The sequence below is a fragment of the Meriones unguiculatus genome, chromosome X (assembly GCF_030254825.1).
Source record: "Meriones unguiculatus strain TT.TT164.6M chromosome X, Bangor_MerUng_6.1, whole genome shotgun sequence".
Classification (NCBI taxonomy): Eukaryota; Metazoa; Chordata; class Mammalia; order Rodentia; family Muridae; genus Meriones; species Meriones unguiculatus.
The window spans coordinates 133,856,990-133,882,559 of NC_083369.1; the positions used below are offsets into that span (position 1 = coordinate 133,856,990).

Genomic DNA, 25,570 nt, shown 5'->3' on the forward strand with positions numbered 1-25,570 from the left:
TCACACGACGTTCTTGTGCCAGCATTGCCACCCCTTTAAGGCCTAGAGACGTCACAGAGGACAGCCAGTCTGGGCCCCGTGGCTTCCGGAGGCTTTAGCGCAACTGGCCAGACACTCTGGGTCCTGCGCAGTGGAGGTGAGCCGGGCCGGCAGGGTGTGGGCTTGGTGATTTTTTTTGCTCTTGCAAGGCAAATTTCGGGAAGGAAACAGGGCAAGGCAAATTTTGGTAAGGAAACAGGGAAAGCAGACTGGGACTGTGGAAGCAGGCCACTTAAGTTTTCTTTCAAGAGGAGACCTGGGTTTGCCTAGCCTCTTGAGGCGTGGTGGGAGGTGCATGAGGAGGCTCATGTCCAGGAGTATGAGGTGAGCCGGTGTCAGGAGAGTGGCACTCATGGATCGGAAGTGCATCTGCAACCTTTGCTCCTGCGGCAGGCATCGCTGCCCACACCTCCCTACCAAGATTTATGAGAAGACAGAGGAACCATGTTTTTTCTCCGAATACACCGAGAAGTATTCACCTTATCATTGTTTCGCGCCTCGAGAGTCCTTCAAACCGAAAGCGGAGTACCAGAAACACACTATACCCATGGAAGGTCTGACCACAACAAAGACAGACTTCAAGGCCTACGACACAGCACTAGTACCCGCACTAGTGAAACACCAACATCACAAGTTCACTGCAAAGGAAGACAAAATGGATTTCCTCACAACCTATAATCAACACTACAACTTCTGCCCTGTCAGTCGAGTGAGCCCCATCAAACCTCGAGACAACAACCAGCCGTGTAGAGACAAAATGGATGGCGAGCCTACCTACAAAGCGCACTATTTACATTGGAACCAGCAAAAAAGACCTTCGACTCGTCCATCGCCGACATACCGTCCTTCCTTGTGTAGGTTCGTTCATAGAACCACACACCAGGACGATTATCCCGTAAAACATGTTGTGGCTACCGTGAGTCCCAAACCTCCGTCTGTACTCAAGCTCTGCAGCTGCCCCATGGAGAATACAACAAGCTACAAGTCGACTTATGTGTCCTATCCTTTGGCGAGGCGGTGTGTGTACGGGAGAGAGAAGTATAAACCAAGTGAGGTCCCTTTTGATGACCTTACCACCCACAGGGATTCCTACAAGGGTTTGAAGGGAGAGCCTGCCAAGATCTGGAAACCTACATCCAGGCACTTTGGGTTAGACATACCCTTGCTATTCAACACCGAGTTTCGAGACAAATTTCAAGTGTGGCCAACATCCCAGAGAGTTCCCAAAGAGCCCGAACCCTACATCCCACCTGAAGGGGAGATCGATTTGATGACAACTGCACAAGCTGACTACCGGGGCCATTCTAGTGTTCCTGTCCAGCCCTGCCGCCCAGTTGACCATCTGAAGAAGGATGACCGCTTTGAAGGCACCACCATACACAGAGAAGATTACAAACCCTGCACCACCACCCGCAGAGAACTGATCAAACCCGCTCCACAGCTGAAATTATCGAATCAGCCTATGGATTGCCTGACCACCAACCGTGCCCACTACGTACCCTTTGTACCTGTCAATACAAAAAGCTGCAAGCCCCCCTGGTCTGGTCCTCCTAAAAACATCCCTCTAGAAGGTCAGACCACGTATTCTACTAGTTTTACTTCTAAGGGCATTCTAAGGTGCCCAGCTTCATACTTGGAACCCCCTGGCTACATCTTTGAAGAGGTGGATGCTGAAGGGCACAGAATGTACAGACCAGATTCTCAGCAGAGCAACCATCTTGGCTTTGATGATACAGAAATTCCTAAGCAGAGAGAACTGGCAGTCCCATGCTATCATTGAAAAATGGCCGTTTACAAATTGAAATTGCACAGTACATTGAAAGCAAACAACAACAACCACAAAATAATTCTCCAAAATGAAAACAACATAAACAAAACCACAAAGTTCATTATAAATTTCAGGACATTTGAATGAAGTAAGAATCACCCAAGCAAAACGACATGGACATACCAGCAGATTTACTTCTCTTAACCCTTCCTCTACTGTACCTTTCCAACCCCATCAATGTCCCTTGCTTTGGTCCTCATGAAATCAAAGCTGGTTTCAAGAACATATTTTTATGAGCTAGGTGCATTGTTATTAATTTGATCATTTGCCAACCCTGAAATGTCAATAACAAAAATCATATTGGGGAAAAAAGTAAAATGGTGTGCTCATTCATTTTTGCTTTTGAATGTTTCTTTAAAAAGTTTTGCAGTTACCTGGGAGGTGGTAGTGGCACATGCCTTTAATCTCAGTACTTGGGAGGCAGAGAGCACCATATAACTGAGTTTGAAGCCAGTCTGGATTATAGAGTGAGTTGAAGAGAACCAATAATACACAGTGAAATATTGTTCTGAATACGAAAAACAAAAAGTTTTTCTTTAGTGTTGTGAGTTATAACTAGACCCTTTCATATGCTAAAGAAATACTACTTAGTTACACCCTGTAACCCCTGTAATTTACTTTTTAGACTCAGCAGAGTTCTGGTACTTATCTAATGAAATCATCCAATTTTACCTTATTATCAGAACGTGTTTTACTGTGAGAAATATGCTTGCCTTAGTTTCTAGGCAAACTGCACAAGTACCACATTGATTTGGAATACTGACAATGTATACCTGTACTGAAAATAGAAAAAAAAATCTCCATAAAATATGCCCAAATGTAACCCCAAGCCCATTAGATTTAAGTAAATTAGCAAATCATAGATAATATATTGTATTCTATTTTTCCTAGTATCTGAAAAATATAATTTTTTTTCTTCCCTTAGAGATGGTCTCATGTATCCTAGGCTGGCCTAGTCCTCATGATGTAGCATGATGATTTTGAGCTTCTGTGTCTAACTCTAGGATGCTGAGTTTATGTGCTTCTGAAGTTGGAACCTATGGTTTCACGCATGTTAGGAAAGCACTCTAGTAACATCAACTACTTTTCCGGCCCCTTTCTTCAAATTTTCAACAGAATTGCGTACCATAAACCCTTACTCAGTGTTCCTTGGGATAAATATTCTGCTCATATAAAGATAATGTTTTTCTTTTTTTAATATGAAAAAATCATTGAAATTCAAACTGGAACTCAATCTTTATGGTGTGCCTCATTTTCACAACTATTCTAAAATCATATTTGTGAGACTTGGTTGACTATAATTTTTTTGGTGCCTGATGAAAATTTATTACCTGAAAATGACTTCCCAAAGAGGCAGACTTTATGTAAATTGTGGACCCTCAAATCATAAAAATGAATTTCTTCCCAGAAAATAAACAAACATAATCTACCCGACAAAGTATATGGAGAGCCAACTAAGAATTCTTCCTCCAGGGACTTGTATTTTTACCATCTATGAACCCAATTTCCTTTACAAAGCAAAGAAATACAAATATTTCTGATACTACATTTTGCCATTATTGTTTTATATTTAGAGTTAAGGAGGCAGTACTGGAACAAGGAAAAACCTAAAAAACTTTTATTATTCTACAGTCTCACAAACATATTTCTTTTCCATCTACCTGTTCTTTGCTCGGTTGAGTTATTTTTTTAAATGGTGCAATGCTGTTATATCATCGTACTTATATGATCTCTTTCTACTTTAAACGTTAAGAATAACTATTTCGTGAACACAGTAGAAGGAACGAACGCAGGCAGCAACACCAGAGCAGCAGCTGACACAAAGGAAAACTGTGATTTTGCAAAGCAGTCTGTGGGGAGAGCAGAGTCTAGATTTCCTGGCTCCTTCTTCTTTGTGCCTGCCTACATTCCTGGGCCCCGCCCCTCCGCTTCGGCCCCGCCCCGGCCGGCCGCCATGTTGGTCCTTCTGCCCAAGTCTCTCTAGCTGTAGGAGCTCTAGCTGGTTACCGCTCTCGACGCTGCCGAATCTCTGGCCCTCTTTCTGCCCTGGTTGCACCCAGGCGGGCTGGCCAACAGCTCCCGGGGTGCCCTGTGTGTGCCTGCAAGGTGAGTGGGAGTTAGTATTCCGTTTGAGGCCGGGCCGGAGCGGGACAAGGGCGCGCACAGCAGGAGATGAGGGCCGCTGGGGCGAGGGGCGAGCCAAATTGGCGCAGCTCTGTAGACTGCTGGGCAACCTGGGTGTCTTGTTCCCCAGTCTCCTGATGACTGACGTAGGAGGAAAGACGAGTTTGTACAGACACAGGGGAAGAGGGGCACACACCCAACGACTTGGGACATAATACACCCGCGGGCACGAAGACACATCAGAGAGGAAGAGAAATCCTTAAGAAACCCAGCGAAGGAGATATACCGCATATACTTAGCAATAGGTTGGTGGAGAGAGGCTCACACAGACAAATACGCAAACACCTGGGTACAAACATAGACCAGTCTTTCCCCTAACCACACGGGTACATTTACACACCCAAGACCAGACCTTGCGCCGGAGTGACTAATACAGGGGATAGCAGGGACGCTCGTGTTATTTGAGTTTGGCGGCCTTTGACACCCTAGTCTTTGACCCTTGCAGGTGAGGGAGCTGGGAATGTAAAGCCAGAGCAAAGACCATGTAGGCAGTTGGGAAGTTGGCTGAGGTTTCAGGGTTGCGTTCCTTTCTTCCATCTTAGTAAGTGAAAAGACCAGATGAGACTTTTAAAGTACTGAACAAATGGTTGGTGAATGTTATTTATTTATTTTTAAACTGATGACACATCCCGTGATCATACTTCTTTTGAGGAATAACTTTTCTGCAAGTTTCAAAATTGGCACGTGACCAGTCTTTTCATAGTGTCCTCAGAAAATCAACATACTGAATTTGTTTTTTGTTTGGTTTCGTTTGTGTAAGTTTTGTCTTTTTCTTTGCTAGCTCCATTGCAATGGAAAATCCCTACACTGCCTGAATCTCAACAAGAATTGAAGGAAACCCGGGCTTTTTAACTAAGGACTGTTTTGTTTCCCTTTTTTTTTCTTTCCTCCTTTCATTGCTGGAGACCAAACCCAAGGCCTTGTGCTTGCTAAGAAAGAGCTCTATCTCTGTGGGAAATTCCCAGCTCCTCCCTCAGATAGGGGCTTTTACTTTGTCTTTTATAAGCTTAGTTAAAAGTTACCACTACTTGCATAGAACTCCAAGGAACTTACAGAAGAGGGCCATATCTAATAGTGGCATGGTAGTTTTTTTTTTTTTTTTTTCCTTTTGGGGCTTTCATGTACATTGTAGTCTCTTGCTGTACTGAAACATTTTATGGTTGGAGGCATATTTATTTAGAACATTTGGGGGATTTAAGGATATTTTTGTTTGATTTTTCTGGACAATTAGAGTAGACAGCAAAGACTAGAAAGAGGAAAATAGTTTGGTGGTAGGTATTCTCAGTTTTCCAGCCTGATCCTTTTACATTTTCACTATCCCACTACCATTTTATACTATAGTACTTGGGAGGCCTAACATTATCTTAGTTTTAGCAATATTTTTAACCTCAATTTTTTACCATTTTCGAAAAGTTCTCTGTCGTCACTTGAACTGGTTCTGTTCTGTTCTGTCAGAACTCTATGTGCATCCTTTCATTTTCCTGGTAGTTCCAAAGCAATGGCTCTATTTTACCAATGAGTTTGCCAGGACCTGGGAGGGTTAGATCTCTTTTCCAAGGTCTCCTAGGGAATGACGGAGCAGCACTGATTTTCAAAGCGTGTTTGTGGGCTTTTTAGAGTAGTAGTTTTGCACTGAGGCAATTTTATTCTCCCAGGATATTTGGGAAAAAAAACTGTTCAAGCATTTTTGATTCATACTCCAGGTCACACCAGTCTTCTGTAGTTCTTTAAGCACAATGTCATTTTACTATTTAGGATAGCATTTTTATATGTTAAAAGCTTGCTGGGGGAAAATTCTCTTTATTAAGTGATATATGAATACCTGGTAACAGAATCCATTTTTTTTGTTGCTGTTGTTTCATGTTTTTGTTTTTTGGGTTTGTTCTTTTTCTTTGTATATCCTTGCTTGTGAAAATTTTCTTTATTAAGTGATATATGAATACCTGGTAACAATCCATTTTTTTGTTGTTGTTTCATGTTTTTGTTTTTGGGGTTCTTTTTCTTTGTACATCCTTGCTTGTCTTGGAGCTCACTCTGTAGACCAAGCTGACCTTGAACTCAGAGATCCAACTGCCTCTGCCTCTCAAGTGCTGGAGGTGTGTGTCACCACCACCTCCTGGCTAACTTTTTGTTTTAAGCCTACCTCAAGCTTACTGTTTTAGTAGATTAGCAGAGGCTGGCTTTGAACTCCTGATCCTACTGCCTCAGCCTTCTAAATGCTGGGATTACAGGATGCCACATACAGTTTCAGATTTTTTTTTTCTTTTTTAAGACAAAAGTTGCAAAAACTTAGTAGCTACTGTGAATCTTTGCAGTTGACTTTTGTTTTCATGATTCCATTCATCCAAAGATGTTCTGAGCACTCAGATTCCAGTCAAAGGCACTGGCCAAAAGGCAGAGTAGTGGCAAAGTTTTGACGTTCCTGAAGCTTGCAATCTAGTTGAAATCATAAAACCAGGTTCTGACATGGTCCTAGAACAGAATTTATTGCTTGGACTACTCAGGAACAGAAGTCAGGTGTCCATTAAGGAAACAACACATCCACACCCAGCATATAAATACATGTGTTTGGCATTTTTTTCTAGATACGCTTAGATGAAGTGGAGAACAGCCCCTGGGTTCTTTAAAGGTTTATAGTACAGTTGAACTAGGCATGTGTGTGTATTTATTCATCTGTCTCTGTCTGTCTATTTTAGTTTTTCAAGACAGTTTCTCTGTGCCTTGGCTGTCCTGGAAATCACTCTGTAGACCAGGCTGACCTCAAACTCACAGAGGCCTGCTTCTGCCTCCCTAGTGCTGGGATTAAAGGGTCTCATCATCATTTCAGCTGGCTGCAGATTTACTTTGAAGATCAGGAGGCTGGCCTGCAACTCACAATCCGATGCAGTCCTCTTGCCTGGAGAAACTATTCTTAATGATCATAAGAGTCTTCCTTAAATTTAGCTTCAGTAGACAATAGTTGGGCAAGTGTTTAATTGTTGAAACCAAGAAATAAAATGATGAAAAATTTAAAATGGCATTTGCATAATTTTCTTTTAAAGCTTTATTTATTTCTGTGTTCATATGCATAGGTATTTTGCCTACATGTGGGTCTGTGTACTGCTTCCATGCATAGTGTCCATGGAGGCTAGAAGAGGGTAATGGTCCCCTGGAACTAGAGATAGCTGTGAGATGCAATGTGGGTGCTGGGAATCAAACCCAGGTCTTTGGAAAGAGCAGTGAATAGTTACAGCAGTACTTGTAACTGCTGAGCCATTTCTCCAGCTCACATACTTTTCTTTTTGGTGTTTTTCAGCCTGTTTTTTTCCATCCTTGTCTGAGACCAGGCCTATGAAAATATATGCAGTATTCTAGTGTCAGTTATTACTGTTTGTTGAGCCTTTGGCGTGGGTGATGGGTGTGTGTGTGTGTATGTATCAAAAAGGGTTGGATCTCTAGGATTTCCTGGGAAAGCATTTACATAATAGGCTTGTTTGTGGGTGTGAGAGTATATGTGTATGGTATATATGTACATGTATATGTCGAGGTCAGAGAAGGATGTGGAGTGTCCAATTCTGTATTCCATGAATATTCCCCTGAGACAATTTCTCACTGAACCTGGAACTAGGCTGGTGGTCTTACTGCAGCAATCCTGTCTCCATCTCCTATATTGCTAGAGTGATTAGTGTTCATAAGACCACATCTAGCTTTTTCTGTGAGTTCTGGGCATTTGAACTCAGGGCCTCTTGCCTGCACAGCAAGCTTTCTTACCCATGGCACCATCTCCCTGCTTTGAAGCTTTGGATTTTGACTCTGTCACTGCACGGTGTTTTTCTTTGCTAATGAATATAGATTTCTCTACCTCTTCCCAGATGCCCTCTGCTATGATGTGTGGGTGTGGGTGGGGGTACAGGAATGCTGAATTTCATATCATATCTGAAAATGATTGCTGACACATGCAGTCTAACAAAGGTATGTGGGGTTTTGGTTTGTTTGTTTGTTTTTCTGGGAAAGGTCAAAAGAACTTGATGCCAGGAAGTCTTGCTCAGTCATTACTTGTCTTGCTACTCTAGTCACCACATTTCTTTCTTCGTAAAAAAGATACATTACTTGCTAAGGTGTGCAAGAGTTTATAATATATCAGGTAGAAACAGCAGATCATTAACTGCCAAGTAATTCTGCCCTGGGCAGTTGGTTAAACAGCAGGAGGAAATAAGCCAATTAGAAGTGGTGCCCAGTGAGGCTAAGTTGAAAGCTATGTAGATAATAAGAGCTAGTATAAGAAAATAGGGTTTGTGACTACCAGGTCATCCACACAGGCCATTTATTAAAGGGTTGTTGGGGAGGGAGGGAACTGGAGTCAGAAAGTGCCTCAGGGAGTTGGGTGGAAGCAAATGAAAGGTCAGGATACATGAAGCCTTATACATGGAGCCACCTAAGTATGAAGGTGTGGGGGTTTTCAGGCCTGTGGCAGTCCCAAGGCTGCTTTGCCTCGGAGTGCCTGGGCTGGTTAGATGACTTGGAGGAGAAATCTCTTTTCCAGTGTGACTCTTGATACTGTATGTAACTGATGTGCTCTGGGTATTTCCACATCCTGGATTTTTCCATTACATTTTTGTTAATTTTTGACCCTGATGATTTGAAGCTGTAGAATGGAGATACAGTCAGTGGGTGTTAAAAAAAGGTAATAGCTCTATATGAGGTAGAGGGAGTCTGTTTCAAAAAGTGTAGAAGTGAAGCAGGCAGGCCTGGCTTCATACTCTTGACACAGACTCCATTTTGTCTGAGTCTAAAAGCATTATAAATGTTTGTCTTTGTGTAGACAGGGACTGGGGAAACTGTATGGAGAGATTCTACACATTCATTATGTGACCCCATTTAAAAAAATAAAATCTAAAAGTGAAGGGTAGCAAAACAGCATATAAGAGTATATAAGATCTGAACTATTTTTTTTTTATTTTTTTGTTTTTTCGAGACAAGGTTTCTCTGTGTAACCTTGGCTATCTTGGTCTCGCTTTGTAAACCAGGCTGGCTTTGAACTCAGAGAGATCCACCAGCCTCTGCCTTCCGGAGTGCTGGGATTGTAGGTGTGCGCCACTGAGCCCAGCTAGGGCTGAACCGTTTTAATCTCAGGTTAGATTTTTGTGATTTTGATTAAGGGTTGGGTTATAGAATTTAAGATAGCTTCCAGGAGGTTGCCTGTGAGAAGCAGCTGTGTTAGCAGTGTTAGAGAAATGTGAAAAAGGTCTCACACTTATTTCACCATCTTGCTGAGTAGAACTCTAAAACGTAGGAATGCTAAATGATTCTAACAGGGCCAAAAAGCCCAGGCATGGTAGTGCATGCCTGTAATCCCAGCACTTAGGAGGCAGAGTCAGGGGGATCAGCACTTCCAGGGAGGGCCTTCTTGGCAATGTAGGAAGTTCCAGGCCAGGCGGGCAACATGAGACCATGTTTCCAAAACAAAATAAAAACAAGTGGAAATCTCTGGGTTGCTGTCTTCAGCTTACAGGGTCTTTGTAGTCTTTGTGTTTTCAATTTTGTATGTTTGATTTGGTAAACGAACCTGGAATACATACACAGTGTAGCAGGAAGTCAACACAAAGAAACTGCTAGCGCCCCACATTGGTGAAAGCAGGGTAGTCTGGAATGAACTCTTAATATTCTTAAATACAGTTTGAAAAAAAAAAATAGTTGTTTTGGAGCAGCAGACAACTGCCATCCTTTTAATCTGCACTTAATTTCTCCTCAATGATTCTGGGCAAACTCAAGTTTACAAAGTGAAATCACCAGAAGGAAATGTGGGCAAATGTAGTGTTGAAACTGAACTCCCTTGAACATGTTACCATATGGATGCCAGCAACTCTGTTTCTTTTAAACATTTCAAGTAGCCTGCCCCACTCACTTGAAGCCACATAATTTAGGAACCATAATGGTGGTAAGTAAAAGGCTTTAAAGTTGCTGTTTAGTTCCCTGCCACACCCCTTTCAGTTAGTCTGTAAATGTTTTCCCTGGGCCTTTAGTTTGGGAATACTGATATTTTAGTTGCTAAGCTGGGGAGCAGGGGCTGCAGAATGGAAACACAGGCCAGGTTTCCTATGCAGACTGTCCCCACCATCCCTGCTTTTCTACCTTTTTTTTTCTCCCTATTTTCTAGTGTATGCACTTGTTCTGGAAGTGGGGTGGTAGGAGGGTGGCTGTTCTTTCCCAGAGTGCTCCAGCTTTCAACCTGTCTTGGTGGTTGGAAAAGTGCTAGAGAGCTAGCCAGTGCTTTTTCAGTCCTATGGCGCAGTTTCCTTGACAGTCATTTCTTCTTGAGTTTCACACTGCTGCAACTGTAGCGTGAGCTTTCCATTCTCTAAATCTGTCTGTCTGTCTAGGTTTTTTAAGACAGAGTATCTCTGTAGCAGAGCTCTAGCTGTCCTGGACTCACTTTGTAGACCAGGCTGGCCTTGAACTCACAGAGATTTGCCTGCCTCTGTCTCCTGAGAGTGCTGGAATCAAAGGTGTGCGCCACATTGGCCAGACATTCTCTAAATTTTGTTGCTGATTTGCATCCAAAATAGGTTTTTCTTGGTGTCTTTTTGTCTTTGTACTTTTTTTTTTAGTTGTTTCTGTCACTTGGTAGGAGTGAAGATACCACTTTTGATACCACTAGACTGGGATATTTAATCTGTGTTAGCTTTCATCTGTTGATCTGTGAAGCATGGGGTATAGTGTCTGATCTGCAGGTGCTTTTAAGGAGATGTGTCTTAGATACTGTGATGGTTAGTGTTGTCAACTTGACAGAATATTGAATGACTTAAGAAATGGGCCTCTGTCCATTCCTGTTTAACTGAAGGGGAGGAGCCCCGTACTGTGGGTAGCACCATTCATTTTTTTTGGTTGGGATCCTGAACTGTGTAAATGGAGAAAGGGAACTGCATATATTCTCTCTCTCTCTCTCTCTCTCTCTCTCTCTCTCTCTCTCTGCTCCTTATTGTGATGTGATATGACCAGCCACTTCAGGTTCTTGTTGCCTTGACTACCCTACTGTGGTATGCTGTCCCTTCCTCTCTCTCTCCCTCAGCTGTAAGACAAAAACTGTTCCTTATTTTCCTTTGTCAGAGTATTTTTTCTCAGCAACAGGGGAAGAAACTAAGACAGATACCTAATAGGTATTATAATAAGGAGCAGCTGATAAGAGAGAGCTGTAGCATGACATTTGACTTAGTAAGACAGCATCAACGGATTGGGAAGGAAGTAGACACAATTCTTTACACGGTTGAATCAGGTGGATAAGACATGAGAAAGAGGCATTGGAAGGATAAATACCACAGTTTGACATACTGAATTTGAATAGTCATTACAAAGCATGTTTTCTTACTTGGTTTCTTTTTGAGACAGTGTTTCTCTGTAGCCTTGGCTGTCCTGGACTTACTTTGTAGACCTCGATGGCCTCGAACTCACAGAGGTCTGCCTGCCTCTGCCTCCCAGAATGCTGGGAATACAGGCGTGTGCCACTGTGTGCAGTTTAGGGCTTGGACTGTGAGAACCTGATGTGGAGAGGGTGAAGGTTGACTTTAAGGAACCACTGGTATTTATAGCCAATGGGAAGAAGTATGGACTTCAACCTCAGTAGATTACCTTCTTTGAGAGAATGTTAAGAAAGGGAGCCACCTAAAGAAAGCTGACAATGTGAGATAAAAGGCAGACTCTCTTGTCAGTAGTTTCATGGGCTTTCTTAGAGAACATTTTCAAGAGGGAGAGGGGTTATTATGAAGTTTAGGCCTCACTGATGCAATAATGGGGTGTGGCCAGTCCTGACTAAGACTTGAAGGATCCCCGCCTTGCCTCTGGGCAGATGTCTGTACCAGCAAGATACTTTGAGCCTCCTTTTCCTTAGTTGCTTTAGAAAACATGTAATTATCCTGAGATTCTATGGCATGTGCATCTTCAAGGAAGCTGCTGTCTATTATCACGGTCACAGGTGAGGGACTGGTAAGATTAAAAAACCCAAACAACAATAACAACAAAAAAACCTTTATTCCTCTTTTTATTCACTGTAGTGCCCCGTGTGCCTGAAGGCTCTTTCACGTGAGAGGTGAGAAGACATTGGATTGGTAGTGGTCATTTTCTGATGACTTGCTGATGTTCCAGGGAATGGAGCTGTGTAACTTGAGAGAGTTAATCTGCTGTGGAGGCAGATAGGGAAATGGGCAGGGATGGGTAGAGTAAATCTAGGCTTAGAAAGCTTTCCTGTGAGAAGAGTCCAACCCAGCATCTGAGTAGGGTTAAACCGGGTGTCACTTATGGAGAGGTGTCAGTTACATCTGGTAAGCAGAACTTTATGAAGAGCTCCTTACAGTGTCTGGCATTGGACTGGTGACAACTCTGTATATAGGATGGAATTTCCAAGCCTCTAATCTAGTTGAATCTTAAAAAAGCTGTTCTCTCTAAATCTCTCATTAGTCAGCTATCAAGAGTGGGCTTATGCCTCAAAGTCTCTGGGTATAAGCTCAGAGGTATAGGGTTTCTCTGGGTGTAGGTCTGGCTGCCTTGGAACTTGCTTATGTAGGTGGGGCTAGCCTCAAACTTAGAGATCATGTACCTTTGCCTCCGAGACAGGCTTGCACCACTGCACCTGGTTGGTACAGCATTTTTTTTTGTTTGTTTGTTTTTGTTTTTTTGAGATAGGGTTCCTCTGTGTAACAGTCCTGGCAGTCCTGGACTAGCTTTGTAGACTAGGCTGGCCTCAAACTCAGAGATCTGACTGCCTCTGCCTCCCTGAGTACTGGGATCACAGGCATGTGCCACTGAGTTCAGCTAGGTACAACGTTTTTTAAAAGTGAAAATCACAAAGACCTAACATATCGAAGTTAGATGAGTGTCAGAGTATAGTAGTTATTTCAGACATAATATGATAATTATTTTTTACTTAATACCTTTAAGTTTAGTTTACGTTAATTATCTGGACCATGGCCAAGGCCATGAAAATCTCAAATGTATTGCTAAGGCAGACATGACTGTTAGTGAAGCTGAGAGGTTGCCTGAGAACTGTCTAAGCAAACACAAAATAGACTTAGGACAAGATGGCATGACCTTGATCATTTCAGTATGTTATGGATCGTATTTGCTTTGTGTTTTTCTGATTTTGTTTTTCTAATATACATGTATAAATCCATCCTTTCATAACTTAATTTTTTTCCTTACTCAGCCATAATTTCTAGTATTTTTTTTTCCTTAGAGTCTTGTTTTGTAGCCCAAACAAGCCTCAAAATTGCAGTCCTCTTGCCTCAGTCTCCAAAATATTATGATTACAGGTCTGAGTTACCACACCAGCTTCCCAATATCCCTGTGACTTTTCTGTTTCTTTCTGTTTTCATTTACTTCTTAATATCCAACCATAAACTGGGCATAGTGACACATACTTTTAATCCCAGAGTTCAGAGATGGAAGAGCAGGAGGATCTCTGTCCTATCTCTGGTTTACATAGTGAAATCCAGACAGCCAGGGCTATATATAGAGAGAGCCTATCTGAAAACAGAACAAACAAAAAACAAAAACAAAAAAACGTTAAACTATTCCTAGTCTTTCTTATGCAGGCAACACTAATTAAATGAAGTGGGCCTCAAAAAAAGAAAGAAAAGAAAAGAAAGAAAGAAAGAAAGAAACAAAGAAAAGAAAGAAAGAAAATAAGAGGGAGACAAGAGGGGCCATCAGACAGGGCAGAGAGTATGATCAAAGTGATATATGTATATAATAAGTGCATGTTTATATGTATGAAATTATGAAAGATAAAAAGGAACCTAATGAAACTGAGGCTGCAGAGATAGTTTATTTTTATTTTTATTTTTATTTTTATTTTTTTGTTAAAGTGCTTACCTTACAATCATGAGGACCTGAGTTTGATTCTTAAACCCAGGCAAAAATGCCAGATATTTGTAATCCCAGCACTAGGGAGGTAGAGATAGGATCCCTGGGGCTCTCTGGAAAGTCTAGCCTAATTGTTGGGCTTTAGGACAATGAGAAGATCCTCTCCTAAATGAGGTGGATGGCATTCAAGGTTGGCTGTGCCTTACACACACACACTACACACACACCACACACACCACACACACCACACACACATACACACCACAAATCTGGTGAAAGTGCTTCTCATATTTCCAGTATAAAGCTCAAGTGTACAGGTTCCTGTTACACTATTGTACTCATCCTGAGCCCACATGGGATTCCCCTCTCATGTTCATTCACCACACTGTAGACCTCCATTGTCTAATACAGGAGCCATTATTGTGAAATGCTTCAATTAAAATGAAAAACTCAGTTAGGCGGACTAATCACATTTCAGATGTTCACTGGCCCTGTGTGGTTCATTGGACATCTCCAGCAATACAAGAAGCTCTGAATTTATCTGCTCTTTAGTTGATTAATTGAATCTTTTGTCCTATCATACCTAACTACGGGAGTGTTCTTTTTCATGAAAAAAAATAATGTATGTTTTTTATTAAATTAGATGCTTTATTTTCCAGAAAGAGTACTTACTAGAATGAGTTACTTAGAGTATGTGCTTTGTGAGTGATAGTTTGGTTTAGTTTACTTATGGTTTGATTTCCACAGTTTGTTTTATTTTACTTTTCCTATCTGTGAGGCAGTATTTAGTGCTAGATAATCTTTTTCTCCTGGCCAAGTCTTGAGCCTCCAAGTTGGCCTGTTCTTGTGGTATTTCCCTTAGTTCTGGTTTCTTTGTTTTTGCTTGTTTTGTTATCTTCTTGCTCTAGTGGTAGCACCCATTAGACTTCATAATTTCCCTGGCTTGCATCTTGTTTGTTCATGTCTTTCTTTCTCTCTCTCCCTCCTCTTCTCCCCTCTTCTTTCCTCTTTTCCTCCTCATCCCTTCCTTTCACCTCCCTCCCTTTCCCTTCTCTCTCCTTCCCCTCTCTCCTACCTACCTACCTACCTACCTTCCTTCCCTCCCTCCCTCTCTTTCTCTTCCTTTTCACCCCATCTCTGTCGTTAGAACTCACTAGTAGCCCAGGCTGACACTGAATTCGTGAATAACCTGTCTTCAGTTCATGAGTTCATGGATTTACAGGCAAGTGCCATCCTGACCTGTCTGAAGCTCAACTTCTTTTTTTTTTAATATATAATTTATTTTTATTTTATGTTCATTGATGCTGTGCTTGCATGTATGACTGTGTGAGGGAGTCAGAAGCCCATAATTTGAGTTACAGAATGGTGTGAGCTGCCATGTGGGTGCTGGGAATTGAACCCAGGTCCTCTGGAAGAGAAGCCAGTGCTCTAAACTGCTGAGCCATCTCTCCAGCCCCATGAATCTCAGCTTCTTAAGCTATGAAATTAAGTGAAATGGTAGCTGTGCCTGTAATTAGGACATTCAGGGTGAATGAATACAAAAGGAACTTGTGAATTTGGGGGAGAGGAAAGGACCTTCCTAAATTTAGATCAGGAGTGATGAATTCAGTTACAATTTTCAGGAGTGAGAAGGTGCAAAAAGGGATAATCTTGAGTAAGTGTTTCTGAAGCTTTGAGGAGGCTGACTTTGGCAGTCATTGTGCTAAGAAGGTGCCCCCTGGACCAGAGTCTCTGCCCAGGCAAAGACTGTCAATCCTTTGAAGGCTAAGATAGCTTTGGATGGGAGCAGTGAGTTGTGCAGCTATTTGGACAGATTTGGGAGGTTGGAAAGCAATATGTGCTCTTAACTGCTGAGCTATCTCTTCAACCCCCCTAGTTAAGTAAATAATTTCTACTTGCTCAGCTAAACTTCCTTTTTTTTTTTTCTTCTTTTAAACAAAATTTTGCCAGGTGGTGGGTGGTAGCGTTTACCTTTATTCCCAACACTCAGGAGGCAGAGGCAGGCAGAACTCTTGAGTTTGAGGCCAGCCTGGTTTACAGAGAGTTCCAGGACAGCCAAGGCTACATAGAAAAACCCCGTCTCAAAAAACCAAAACCAAACAAAACAAATAATCATTTTCTTTATTTTTGGGAGAAGGTAGATTGAGAATAATATGAACTTTTCTTTTTCTGTTTTTTTTTTTTTTTTTTTTTTTTGGGGGGGGTCTCAAGTTGACAAGCAAATAAGAGCATTTTTATAGTGGCATTACTACATGTTTGCATGTTGTAAATATTTTTAACAAGCATTTATTAGAAGGCATGGTAGACATGTTGACTACTAAATTCTGAATGGCAAATGTTAGGAGCATAGCTTAAGAGGTTTAGTCAAAATTAGAAGTATTTGAGAAGGGTTGAGGTCCAGCTATATTTACAAATGACTTTAAAAGTTAGCCAGGTACCAATAAAAGGGGTGGGGATTTGGGGATTGGGGTGGCAGTGAGCAACAAGGAGATGGAAGGTGTTTTGTGTGCATGTGTGTGTGGTTTTCTGAGACAGGGTTTTCTCTGTGTAGCCTTGGGTGTACTGGAACTCGATCTGTAGACCAGGCTGACCTTGAACTGACAGATCTACCTGCCTCTGCCTACTGAGTGCTGGTATTCAAGGTGCGCACCACCCACCAGCTGGCAAAATTAATGGTATTTGACACTATGTCCGACTGAAGCTGGAAATCTTATTTATGGTGAACATTTTACTGGAGACAGTCAATCAAGACACAACCATCTCAGTTTTGGTATCTAAGACCAGCTGTGACACCATTGGCAGTGTGACAGAGATTGGAAGGTAGCCATCTTAACTCCACTTGAGATCTTCTTCCTGTTACTTGCAGCTTATTTCTTTCTCTGGTAGCCAGGTACGTTTCTGGGCTCTATCTCTCAGAGTCTAGGCAGAAATCCTTCTAGTGGCTGCTAAGACTCTGACAGTGCAGGATTCCCAACTGCTAGTCCCATCATCCTTAGTTCTTCACCTGCGTCAAGGTCTCCCAGTCCATGCTGAGCATTAGGGTTCGCTGCCAGAGCCTTGGTATGTGTTGGCCCACTTGCTCCTTTCTTTCTGAGCTCACCATCTTAACCTGAGTCAGATACACTCTCCCTCAGTGCCAGATATTGGTTAAGGCTGCTTCCTAAGGGCAACATGTGGCTAAAATGGTCATTGAGACATGGTTGGAACATAGCACACTGGGAACCTATGCTCAGGCTCTCGTTAACACAGGGTGACACAAGCTAGCTTTCCTCTGGTACTGGAAGGCACCTTTTTTTTTTTCTTGAAGCTCAGCACTTAAAATAGTTGGCTTGTGTTTGTTTATGGGGTTATGTTGTATATAAAGGCCTGATGGTAGCTGGCATAACATACTGCTCTGTGAGACACTGGCAGGCAACCTCAAATTTGTACATTGTACCCCTGACTTACTAGGGGAAATGGTAGACAGGGTGCCCTGTAATATTTCAAATTGTGCTTTGGTTTTTGGCTGAGTGCGAGTAGTTGTACTCTGTTGTATGTACCTTTTTTTGTAGGACCTGCTACAGTTGTAAGGTGCTACCCTCAGGGCACAACTATGTCGTTTGTGTTGTTAAGTTGTGGCACATAGCAGGTGCTGTCTAAATATTTGGAAAGCTACTTCTGCCCATTTGATGAAACCGAAGGCTTCTGCAGAGATTCTGAAAGCTGCAGATATTTTACTCATGTTTCATTTAAAACATACTTTTTAAATACAACACATTTGGTTGGGGATGTGGCTTAGTTGGTAGAGTCTTGCGTGGCATGGAGGAAGCCCTGGGTTTGATTCCCAGCACCTCATAAGACTGTGCATGGTAGTGCACATTTAATAATCTTGACATTCGGGAGGCAGAGGCAAGAGGCTCAGAAGTTTTAAGCTCACCCTTAAGTAAGTACTGAGTTTGGTGCCACCCTGTGCTACATGAGACCCTGCCTCGCAACGAAAACCCAGAGACTACTCAAATGTACTTTATGTTACATTTTGGCAGATTAGCTTACTAGTTCTATCAAATTAACTTGTTTTACAGATCTTGACTAAAACAAGGAAATGAAAGACTTACCACTTCCACACTTCTTTCCTTTATAACCACAGGAACAACAGTAAACCCCTTAAAAAAATAAAAAATAAAAAAATAAATAAAGAAAAGCAGTTGCACTTGAATGGGCCCAGTGGGATAGAGTTAAATGCTTGGGCTTTGGAGTATTCGTCCATATTAATAGTTTAACTACTAGCTGTGTGATCTTGCATCAGCTGTAACCTCAATCCTATCGGCAATGATAGAAAAAAATTATGATTAAATACTTTTGTATTGCTGTAAAGAGACTCCATGACTAAGGCAACTTATAGAAGAAAGAGCTTAGTTAGGGGATTCCTTACAGTTTCAGAAGGTGAGTTCATGACTATCATTGCGGAGAGTACAGCAGGCAGGCAGGCAACGCACTGGGCAGTAGGTGAGAGCTTATATCTGATCCATAGCAGAAGAAGAGAGAGCAAGACTAACTGGAATGGCTGGTCTTTTAAAACCTCAAAAACCATCTTCAGTGATATATCTCTTCCCACAAGGCCACACTTCCCAGGCTGTACCAAACAGTTCTATCTACTAGGACTAAGCATTCAAACATGTGAACCTTTGGGGGCTGCTCTCATTCAAACCACCGCAGACAAGGAACATAAGTAAATGGGTCACAGGGCATATGGCATACAGGGCTCTATCAGTGTTAGCTGCTGCTGGTTTATCCTTAATCCTAAAATGTCAGTATTTTAAAGAGTCTTACATCTTAATTGACTGGATATCTAAGTTAAGGACTGTTATATGTAAGTTTCACAAAAATGCCCTTTCTTTTAAAAAGGGTCATGGTGGTGAGGGTGGTGGGGGCTATTGGTGGGACTAGAGAGATGGAGCATTCTATAAGAGCACCTACTGCTCTTCAAGAGGATCTGAGTTCAATTCCTAGCACTTGTATTAGGTGCAGCGCAACTGCCTATAACTCTTCCATAGGTTCAGTGGAGTTGCTGGGATCCAGCTTCCTTTTCTGGCCTCTGCCATCACTCCCTCACACACAACATGCACTCACAAGATAAACGCACACATACATAGAAACAGTAAGAAATATTTTTAAAGAGGTGTGCTTGTGTGTTGGCTTTCTAGTGAAGGTCTGCGTCTAGCAGTTTCTGAAGTTTGAGTATTTTTAAAAATTACCATTAAAGAACCTTTCTGTAAAATTGCCCCTTTACAGAGACTTTATTTTCTCATTCCACAGAAAGTTCCTGCACTCCTCTGATGAGCCTGGCATTGGTGAAACACCTTTGTACGGTCATCTGAGTAAATATTCCAGCAGCCCTCGGAGGTAGGTACTGTTGTCCCTGCTGTTCTCATTTGGTTTCAGGTATTAAGTTCTCTCACTCTTGGGCTTGGTTGGTACTAGTAGCTTGCTCTTCCTACTGACACTGCTCTCATTCATGCATAGAAGATGTTGCAGGGACATCCTTAGACCTGGAGCAACTAGGCAGCCAAGGCAAAAAAGCTAAGTCTTTTATGCATGAATGACAGCAGTGTCATCGGGAGAGCATGTTCCTAGGATCATATTGGTGTCTCTCTCCCTCAGCTCCTCTGTTTTCCCTGTGTTATGCTTATTTCATTGTATGGGATGTGGTTATTCTCAGCCACCCAAAATTTGGGAGAGTATAATTTCAGGTATAATTTTATAGCTGTGTCTACATGTGAAAATTAGAAAAGAAGGATGGGCAGGTAAAAAAGCTTGACAAAGGAAAAACAGGGATTAAAATACAGTATTTGATGTAGGGCTATTTTTAGGTTGAGATAGGTTATAGATAGCACTTAGGTGTTTTTAAATTAAAAATATAGATGTTGCAAATTCTTTAAAAAAAAATAATACTTAAATTTATGAAAAAACAGGCATAGGCCTGCAATCCTAGTTACTTTGAAGGCTGAGGTAGAAGGATTGAAAATTCAGGGGCTGGCTGGTTTGGACTACAGAGGAGGTTTAAGGCCAGCCTTGGCAACTTAGTGAGACACTATCTCAAAAGAAAAAGTTAATAAAAGGGCTAGAGTTCTGTAATTCACTGGTTGAGCTTGCCTAGCATATTAAAAGGCCTTAGGTCCAACCTGTAATACCATAGAAGAAAAAAATCATTAAAACAAATGCACATCACTAATGTGAACTTTTTGATTTTCTTTGCAGATAACGATGTTTGAACTGAACTACTAGGGTAAGGTTTATCACCGGTGTATTATGCTTATTTTCATTCTGATGTCTAAATTTGTAGAATTTAGCTGTATTAAGTAATGTCAAACTTGATGAAGAGTGTTGCTTTTAGTCAATCTTTCCAATTGTGAAATGTCGGAGTTCGTATTATATTTATCTTTAGCTGAATTTTAAAAGTAACATGGTAGGAGTTTTAGAAATAAAGAATAGAAAATATTTTTATGTCCATTAGCTTGATGTGATTATGTTAATGAGTGGATTGAATGAAGCTGGCTTACTCTTGAATGTCACTGGGAACTAAGATGGTTTATATACTTATTAATAACAGTGTGTATTTTTGTATAACTCTAAGGTAGAATCATTGAGGTGGTCATCTGTGGTAATAATGTTATCAAAAGCTCATATGCTCTCATGTTGGACAATATGGGAGACCCTAAACAGTAAATGTGCATGTAAAAACCATTACCTGGTGTGTAGATGTCATAAGGTAGAAAATCCCACATAATTAGGACAAAAAAGATCAAAATACCCTGATAAAATGGTATCTCAGAATTTCTAAAACAATTTGGTAGATATGTGTAATGATATGTGGGGCCTAATTGCATGATCTATCTTATAATCTGATTTAAAGTCTGTACTTCTATAATTAAGCTTTATGTCTGTTCAGTTAGTTAGATTAGTTGACTTAAAATGCTAAGATAATTTGATAGACTAAAATTATGTAAGTCTTTTCATCTCACAACAGATCATGAAACTTTGGTGTTTCTGTCAGTTAAAAACTGACAAGAACAACATTGATGGGGAGGGATGGGGGTTAATAGGAAGAGGTTCTCAGTGGAGGCAATGGCCAAGGTGAAGAGGTTTGAGGGCACAGCAGTGAGTTTGGGGTGGGAGTAGAAGCTGTACCAGCCGAGGGAGCAGCATGTGCTTGCTTGGTCAAAGGCATGGACATTATTTCTGTGAGTAAACATCCACTCACCTAGATAGGGAACTGACAACAGAACCACTAAAGACTAGCTTGGTGAGTAATGGTGTTTTTATTGGAGTTACTTACAGGAATTTGAGTGAGGGCTTACTTACAGGAGCAGAAATGACCCAAAGACAGTTGTGCCTACAAAAGCATCAAGGGTGTTAGCTTGTAAAAGCTAGAAAACCTGGAGCTCACTGCACAGCCTTCAGGTAGCTATACAGGTTGGAGAGTGTCTTCTCTTGGTGGTGGTGGCTCAGTTTGTCTAAACCTTTTCCATGCAGCTCAGCCATTCTTTGTTTCTTCTAAGCCAATGGTCCTACTGTTGTGACCCCTTATTACAGTTCCTCTTGTGGTGAATTCAACCATAAAATTATTTTTGTTGCTATTTCATAACTGTAATTTTGCTACTGTTATGAATGTTAATGGAAATATCTGATGTGCAGATGGTTGTAGGCAACCCCTGTGAAAGGGTAGTTCCACCCGCAAAGGGATCACAACCCTCAAGTTGAGAACCATTGCTCTAAGCACTTTCCATGGTCTATTCTTCTAGGCAGCTGGGGGTAGTCTGAAAGTCTTAGTTGTAGTTTGTATTGTTTTGGGGAAGGAGAGGCTTAGTGAATCCTGTCCATTTTAAGGACTTCCTAAGCTATTTTGAGTTTTTAACATCTAATCTTAAGGAGCTTCCCTGGGATATCTCACCCCTCTGTAAACACTTTAAGATTGTCTTCAAATTGGTAGGTTTTTAATCTGTGAAGAAACTTATTGAGCAGCTGTGGTGAGATGGCAAAGTCAACTTTGAGTTTAATTGTTCAAGCCTGGAAAATAAACCATTAAAGGATTTTTAATAATTTTGGGTGAGTTTCAGGTTTCTTTCCCTATGTTGAAACACAGCATAATGGGAACACATTATGAGAAATGCATCATTACATGATTTCAGTATAGTGTGAATATCTTTATGTAAACCTAGGTGGTCTGGGCATTCACTTGCTAGGACCTCTTGATACAATTGTGAAACAGGATAAGCATAAGATATGAGGCTTGCTTATTGATTTCAACCTTGTGCTTCTCTTGTCACTATTTGCTGAGTACTGGGATTACAGGCATGTACCACTACTCCAGCTATTTGATAATTTTTTATTCATGTTTTCCCACTAACTTGATTTTTCTTGCTGCTGAAGCTGTTGTTATTTTTACCAGAACAGTAGAACATATAGATAGAAAGAAATGCAGAATTCTTGTATATTACAATGTCAACTGTACTGGTTATAGAAATTTGCCCTATGAGATAAAGCAATCATTTTTTTATTTCTTTACTATTTTCCCACTGTGGGAGTGAATAATAGCCACTTTCATGATAAAGCTAATGGACATTTTAATTTTAGAACTCTGTTGTCTAGTATAGCTAAACTTTTTTTTTAATGAGCCCATTTAAATTAGCTGAAGTTAAATAAATGGGGTAAAACGTGTAGTTTAGTGGTAGATGTTTTAATGCTTAGCATACACAAGGCCCAATCACCAGCACTTAAATTAATTAATTATGTGAAGAATCAAGTGCTAAATTGCCACATAGCTAGTGAGTGCCATGTTAGACATCTCCATCGTTATATAAAAAATATTTTGGATAGTGCTGATATTAAAGAAAACACTTTTTGTCCTTTATAAATTTTAATATACTTAAAATAGACACATCTTAACTTTTTTGGTATTAGATGATTTAGTTTGATTCAACTGAAGTAGAAAGAAAGGTGAATGGGAGTTATAGAGCAAACAGGATTTGATTAGATTGATAAAAGCAATCAATGGACTAGGTTTTTCACCCAGAAGTTTTGTGTATGCTTAGAATTTTTATAATGAAAAATTAAAACATCAAGTAGGTACAGTGCTCCGATCAGCACTTACAAGGAGCCATCAGTCATAGGCATCAGAAGTATCATCCGACAGACTGGCTCCTATAGTATAGGAAAGTTTTTTTTTTTTTTTGTTTTTTTAAATCCTGCCTCTAGACTTCTTTAAAGGATGTATATAATATATTAGCACATTTTCACTTAAGATTTCATTCATTCTACTTCAAACATACATGTGGGGGCTAAAGTGCTTGCCCTGCAAGCATGAGTACCTGAATTGGTGTTCTCAGTACCTGTGCAAAAGATGGGTTTGGAAATGCACCTGTAATCCCAGCACCATTGAGGCAGTGGTGAGGAGGGTGTCTGGCTTGCTGGTACCCAGCCTAGCAAAGTTAGTGGAGCTTTAGGTAAGACCTTGTCTCAAAAACTCCCACCTCCCTGCCCAACAATAAAACAGTGGAAGACATCTAACATTGACCTCTCCTCCTTGCATCTTATGTGTGCACGTCTCTCTCTCTCTCTCTCTCTCTCTCTCACACACACACACACACACACACACACACACACACACAGATAGACAGAGAGTGGGGAGGGAGGGAGAGAGAGAGAGAGAATAGGCACATACTTGGTAAAAGTTGGAGCTGCCCAAATGAGTCAGTCTTATGAGTAGAATATGCTCATCTATATGAAAAAGGTCCACTGCTGCTTATACTGATCTGAGCAACTAAAATAGTTTTCCCAGTGAAGACAGTAAACTTTGTACTGTGGTTGATTGATTTTTATTTCTTAGCAGAATTAAGTTTCTGGAAATCTCTGACTTCCCTCCTCAGTGGTGCCTGTATCTGAAGTGAGAAGGGGAAGGATGGTAGGGAATAGCTTATGTCAGTGAACTGGGGAATGAGTGGCTGTTTGAAGTTGTTAAAGAAACCTACAGACTCCGGACGCTTGCTACCTCAATTTAGGGTGGCTGGGGCTGGGAGGGGATTATGATAATGATGGTTTAGAGAAAGGTCTTTCAGGTTAGATTTGATCTCAAGTCCAGCTTCACAGTCAGCTGTGGTGTGAGGAAGGGCAATAAAGAGAGAACCTTTAAGGTCATTTCTAGGGAATAATAGTTGGATAGGTGTTGGTAGGTACATGTCTAAGGGACAGTAAATGACAGTTCTCATTATTTAGGTAGTTAGTCCTTTTGCAAAGAGGAATCAAGGCTATATGTGTTTTATTTTACTTAAATACTGATTTTGTTAGAATTTTACGGATTGTACCAGTATAAAGACATATAATGATAACTTTTTATTTTTATTTACAGGATTCTGAAATCAAAATACAATTAATAATGGCAGGAAAATCATCTCTTTTTAAAGTAATTCTTCTTGGAGATGGTGGAGTTGGCAAGAGTTCTCTTATGAACAGATATGTTACCAATAAATTTGATGCTCAGCTCTTCCACACAATAGGTGTGGAATTTTTAAATAAAGATTTGGAGGTGGATGGACATTTTGTTACCATGCAGATTTGGGACACAGCTGGTCAAGAGCGATTCCGAAGCCTGAGGACACCATTTTACAGAGGTTCTGACTGTTGCCTGCTTACTTTTAGTGTTGATGATTCACAAAGCTTCCAGAATTTGAGCAACTGGAAGAAAGAATTCCTGTATTATGCAGATGTGAAAGAGCCTGAAAGCTTTCCTTTTGTTATTTTGGGCAACAAGATTGATATAAACGAACGGCAGGTGTCTACAGAAGAAGCCCAAGCCTGGTGCAGGGACAATGGCGACTGTCCTTACTTTGAAACGAGTGCAAAAGATTCCACCAATGTTGCAGCAGCCTTCGAGGAGGCAGTTCGGAGAGTTCTGGCTACAGAAGATAGGTCAGATCATCTGATCCAGACAGACACAGTCAATCTGCACCGAAAGCCCAAGCCAAACTCATCATGCTGTTAATGGCATTAAAGAGATGGTGCATTCTAACCAACACACACAAACACACATGCACACACACATGCATACACACATGCACACACACATGCATACACACATGCACATGAGATAATTAGTGTTTGCAGCAGGGTTCATCTACTAATAAAATTCAACTAACGAATGTCGCTGCCTCAATAGTTGATGGGAGAAGGGACACATTCACTCTGGAGGAATCTATTTACTCAGTGACACCTTACATTTATAAATTGTAGTGGTTGTCTAATGTTTCTTTAATTTAAAATGTTAGCGCTAATAAGATGACCAAGAATTGAGTTTTAATTCAAATAAAAACCTTGACTATTCTAGAAGTTAGACTTAGATTGTTTTTCCCCACAAGAAAATGGAGATGGAGAATTACTTTTATATGTGTATATTTTTATGTAATTAGCATTCTATTCTTGGTCCAGGAAAGTAAATTCCTACAGCATTACTATTAAAGATTAAACTCTAATGCATTTCTTTATGTTGCAATGCTTTTTGATTTGTTTACCTCATTATCTCTTTAAGATTAACTTACTCATTTTACATATTAGAATCTACCTCACATTTATTTATTCAATTGTGTGGCACACACATATCCCTCTTTCCAACAAAGGAGCTAGCTTTATGGATTTTTATTTACGTTCCTTAAA

General features: G+C 40.8%; 2 protein-coding genes across 2 annotated transcripts; both read left to right on the forward strand.

The window, feature by feature from the left end:
• The first annotated feature begins 388 nt into the window (after nucleotides 1–388).
• On the forward strand, nucleotides 389–2,134 carry LOC132650111 (stabilizer of axonemal microtubules 1-like). The gene has a single exon (XM_060375405.1). It carries the CDS (start codon nucleotides 392–394, stop codon nucleotides 1,817–1,819), a length of 1,428 nt encoding a protein of 475 aa, XP_060231388.1. The 5' UTR covers nucleotides 389–391; the 3' UTR covers nucleotides 1,820–2,134.
• Nucleotides 2,135–3,802: 1,668 nt separating this feature from the next.
• Rab9a (RAB9A, member RAS oncogene family) lies at nucleotides 3,803–25,393 on the forward strand. Its single transcript, XM_021655605.2, has 4 exons — nucleotides 3,803–3,973; nucleotides 19,181–19,267; nucleotides 20,123–20,150; nucleotides 24,270–25,393. Exon 4 carries the CDS (start codon nucleotides 24,297–24,299, stop codon nucleotides 24,900–24,902), a length of 606 nt encoding a protein of 201 aa, XP_021511280.1. The 5' UTR covers nucleotides 3,803–3,973; nucleotides 19,181–19,267; nucleotides 20,123–20,150; nucleotides 24,270–24,296; the 3' UTR covers nucleotides 24,903–25,393.
• The last annotated feature ends 177 nt before the right edge of the window (nucleotides 25,394–25,570 follow it).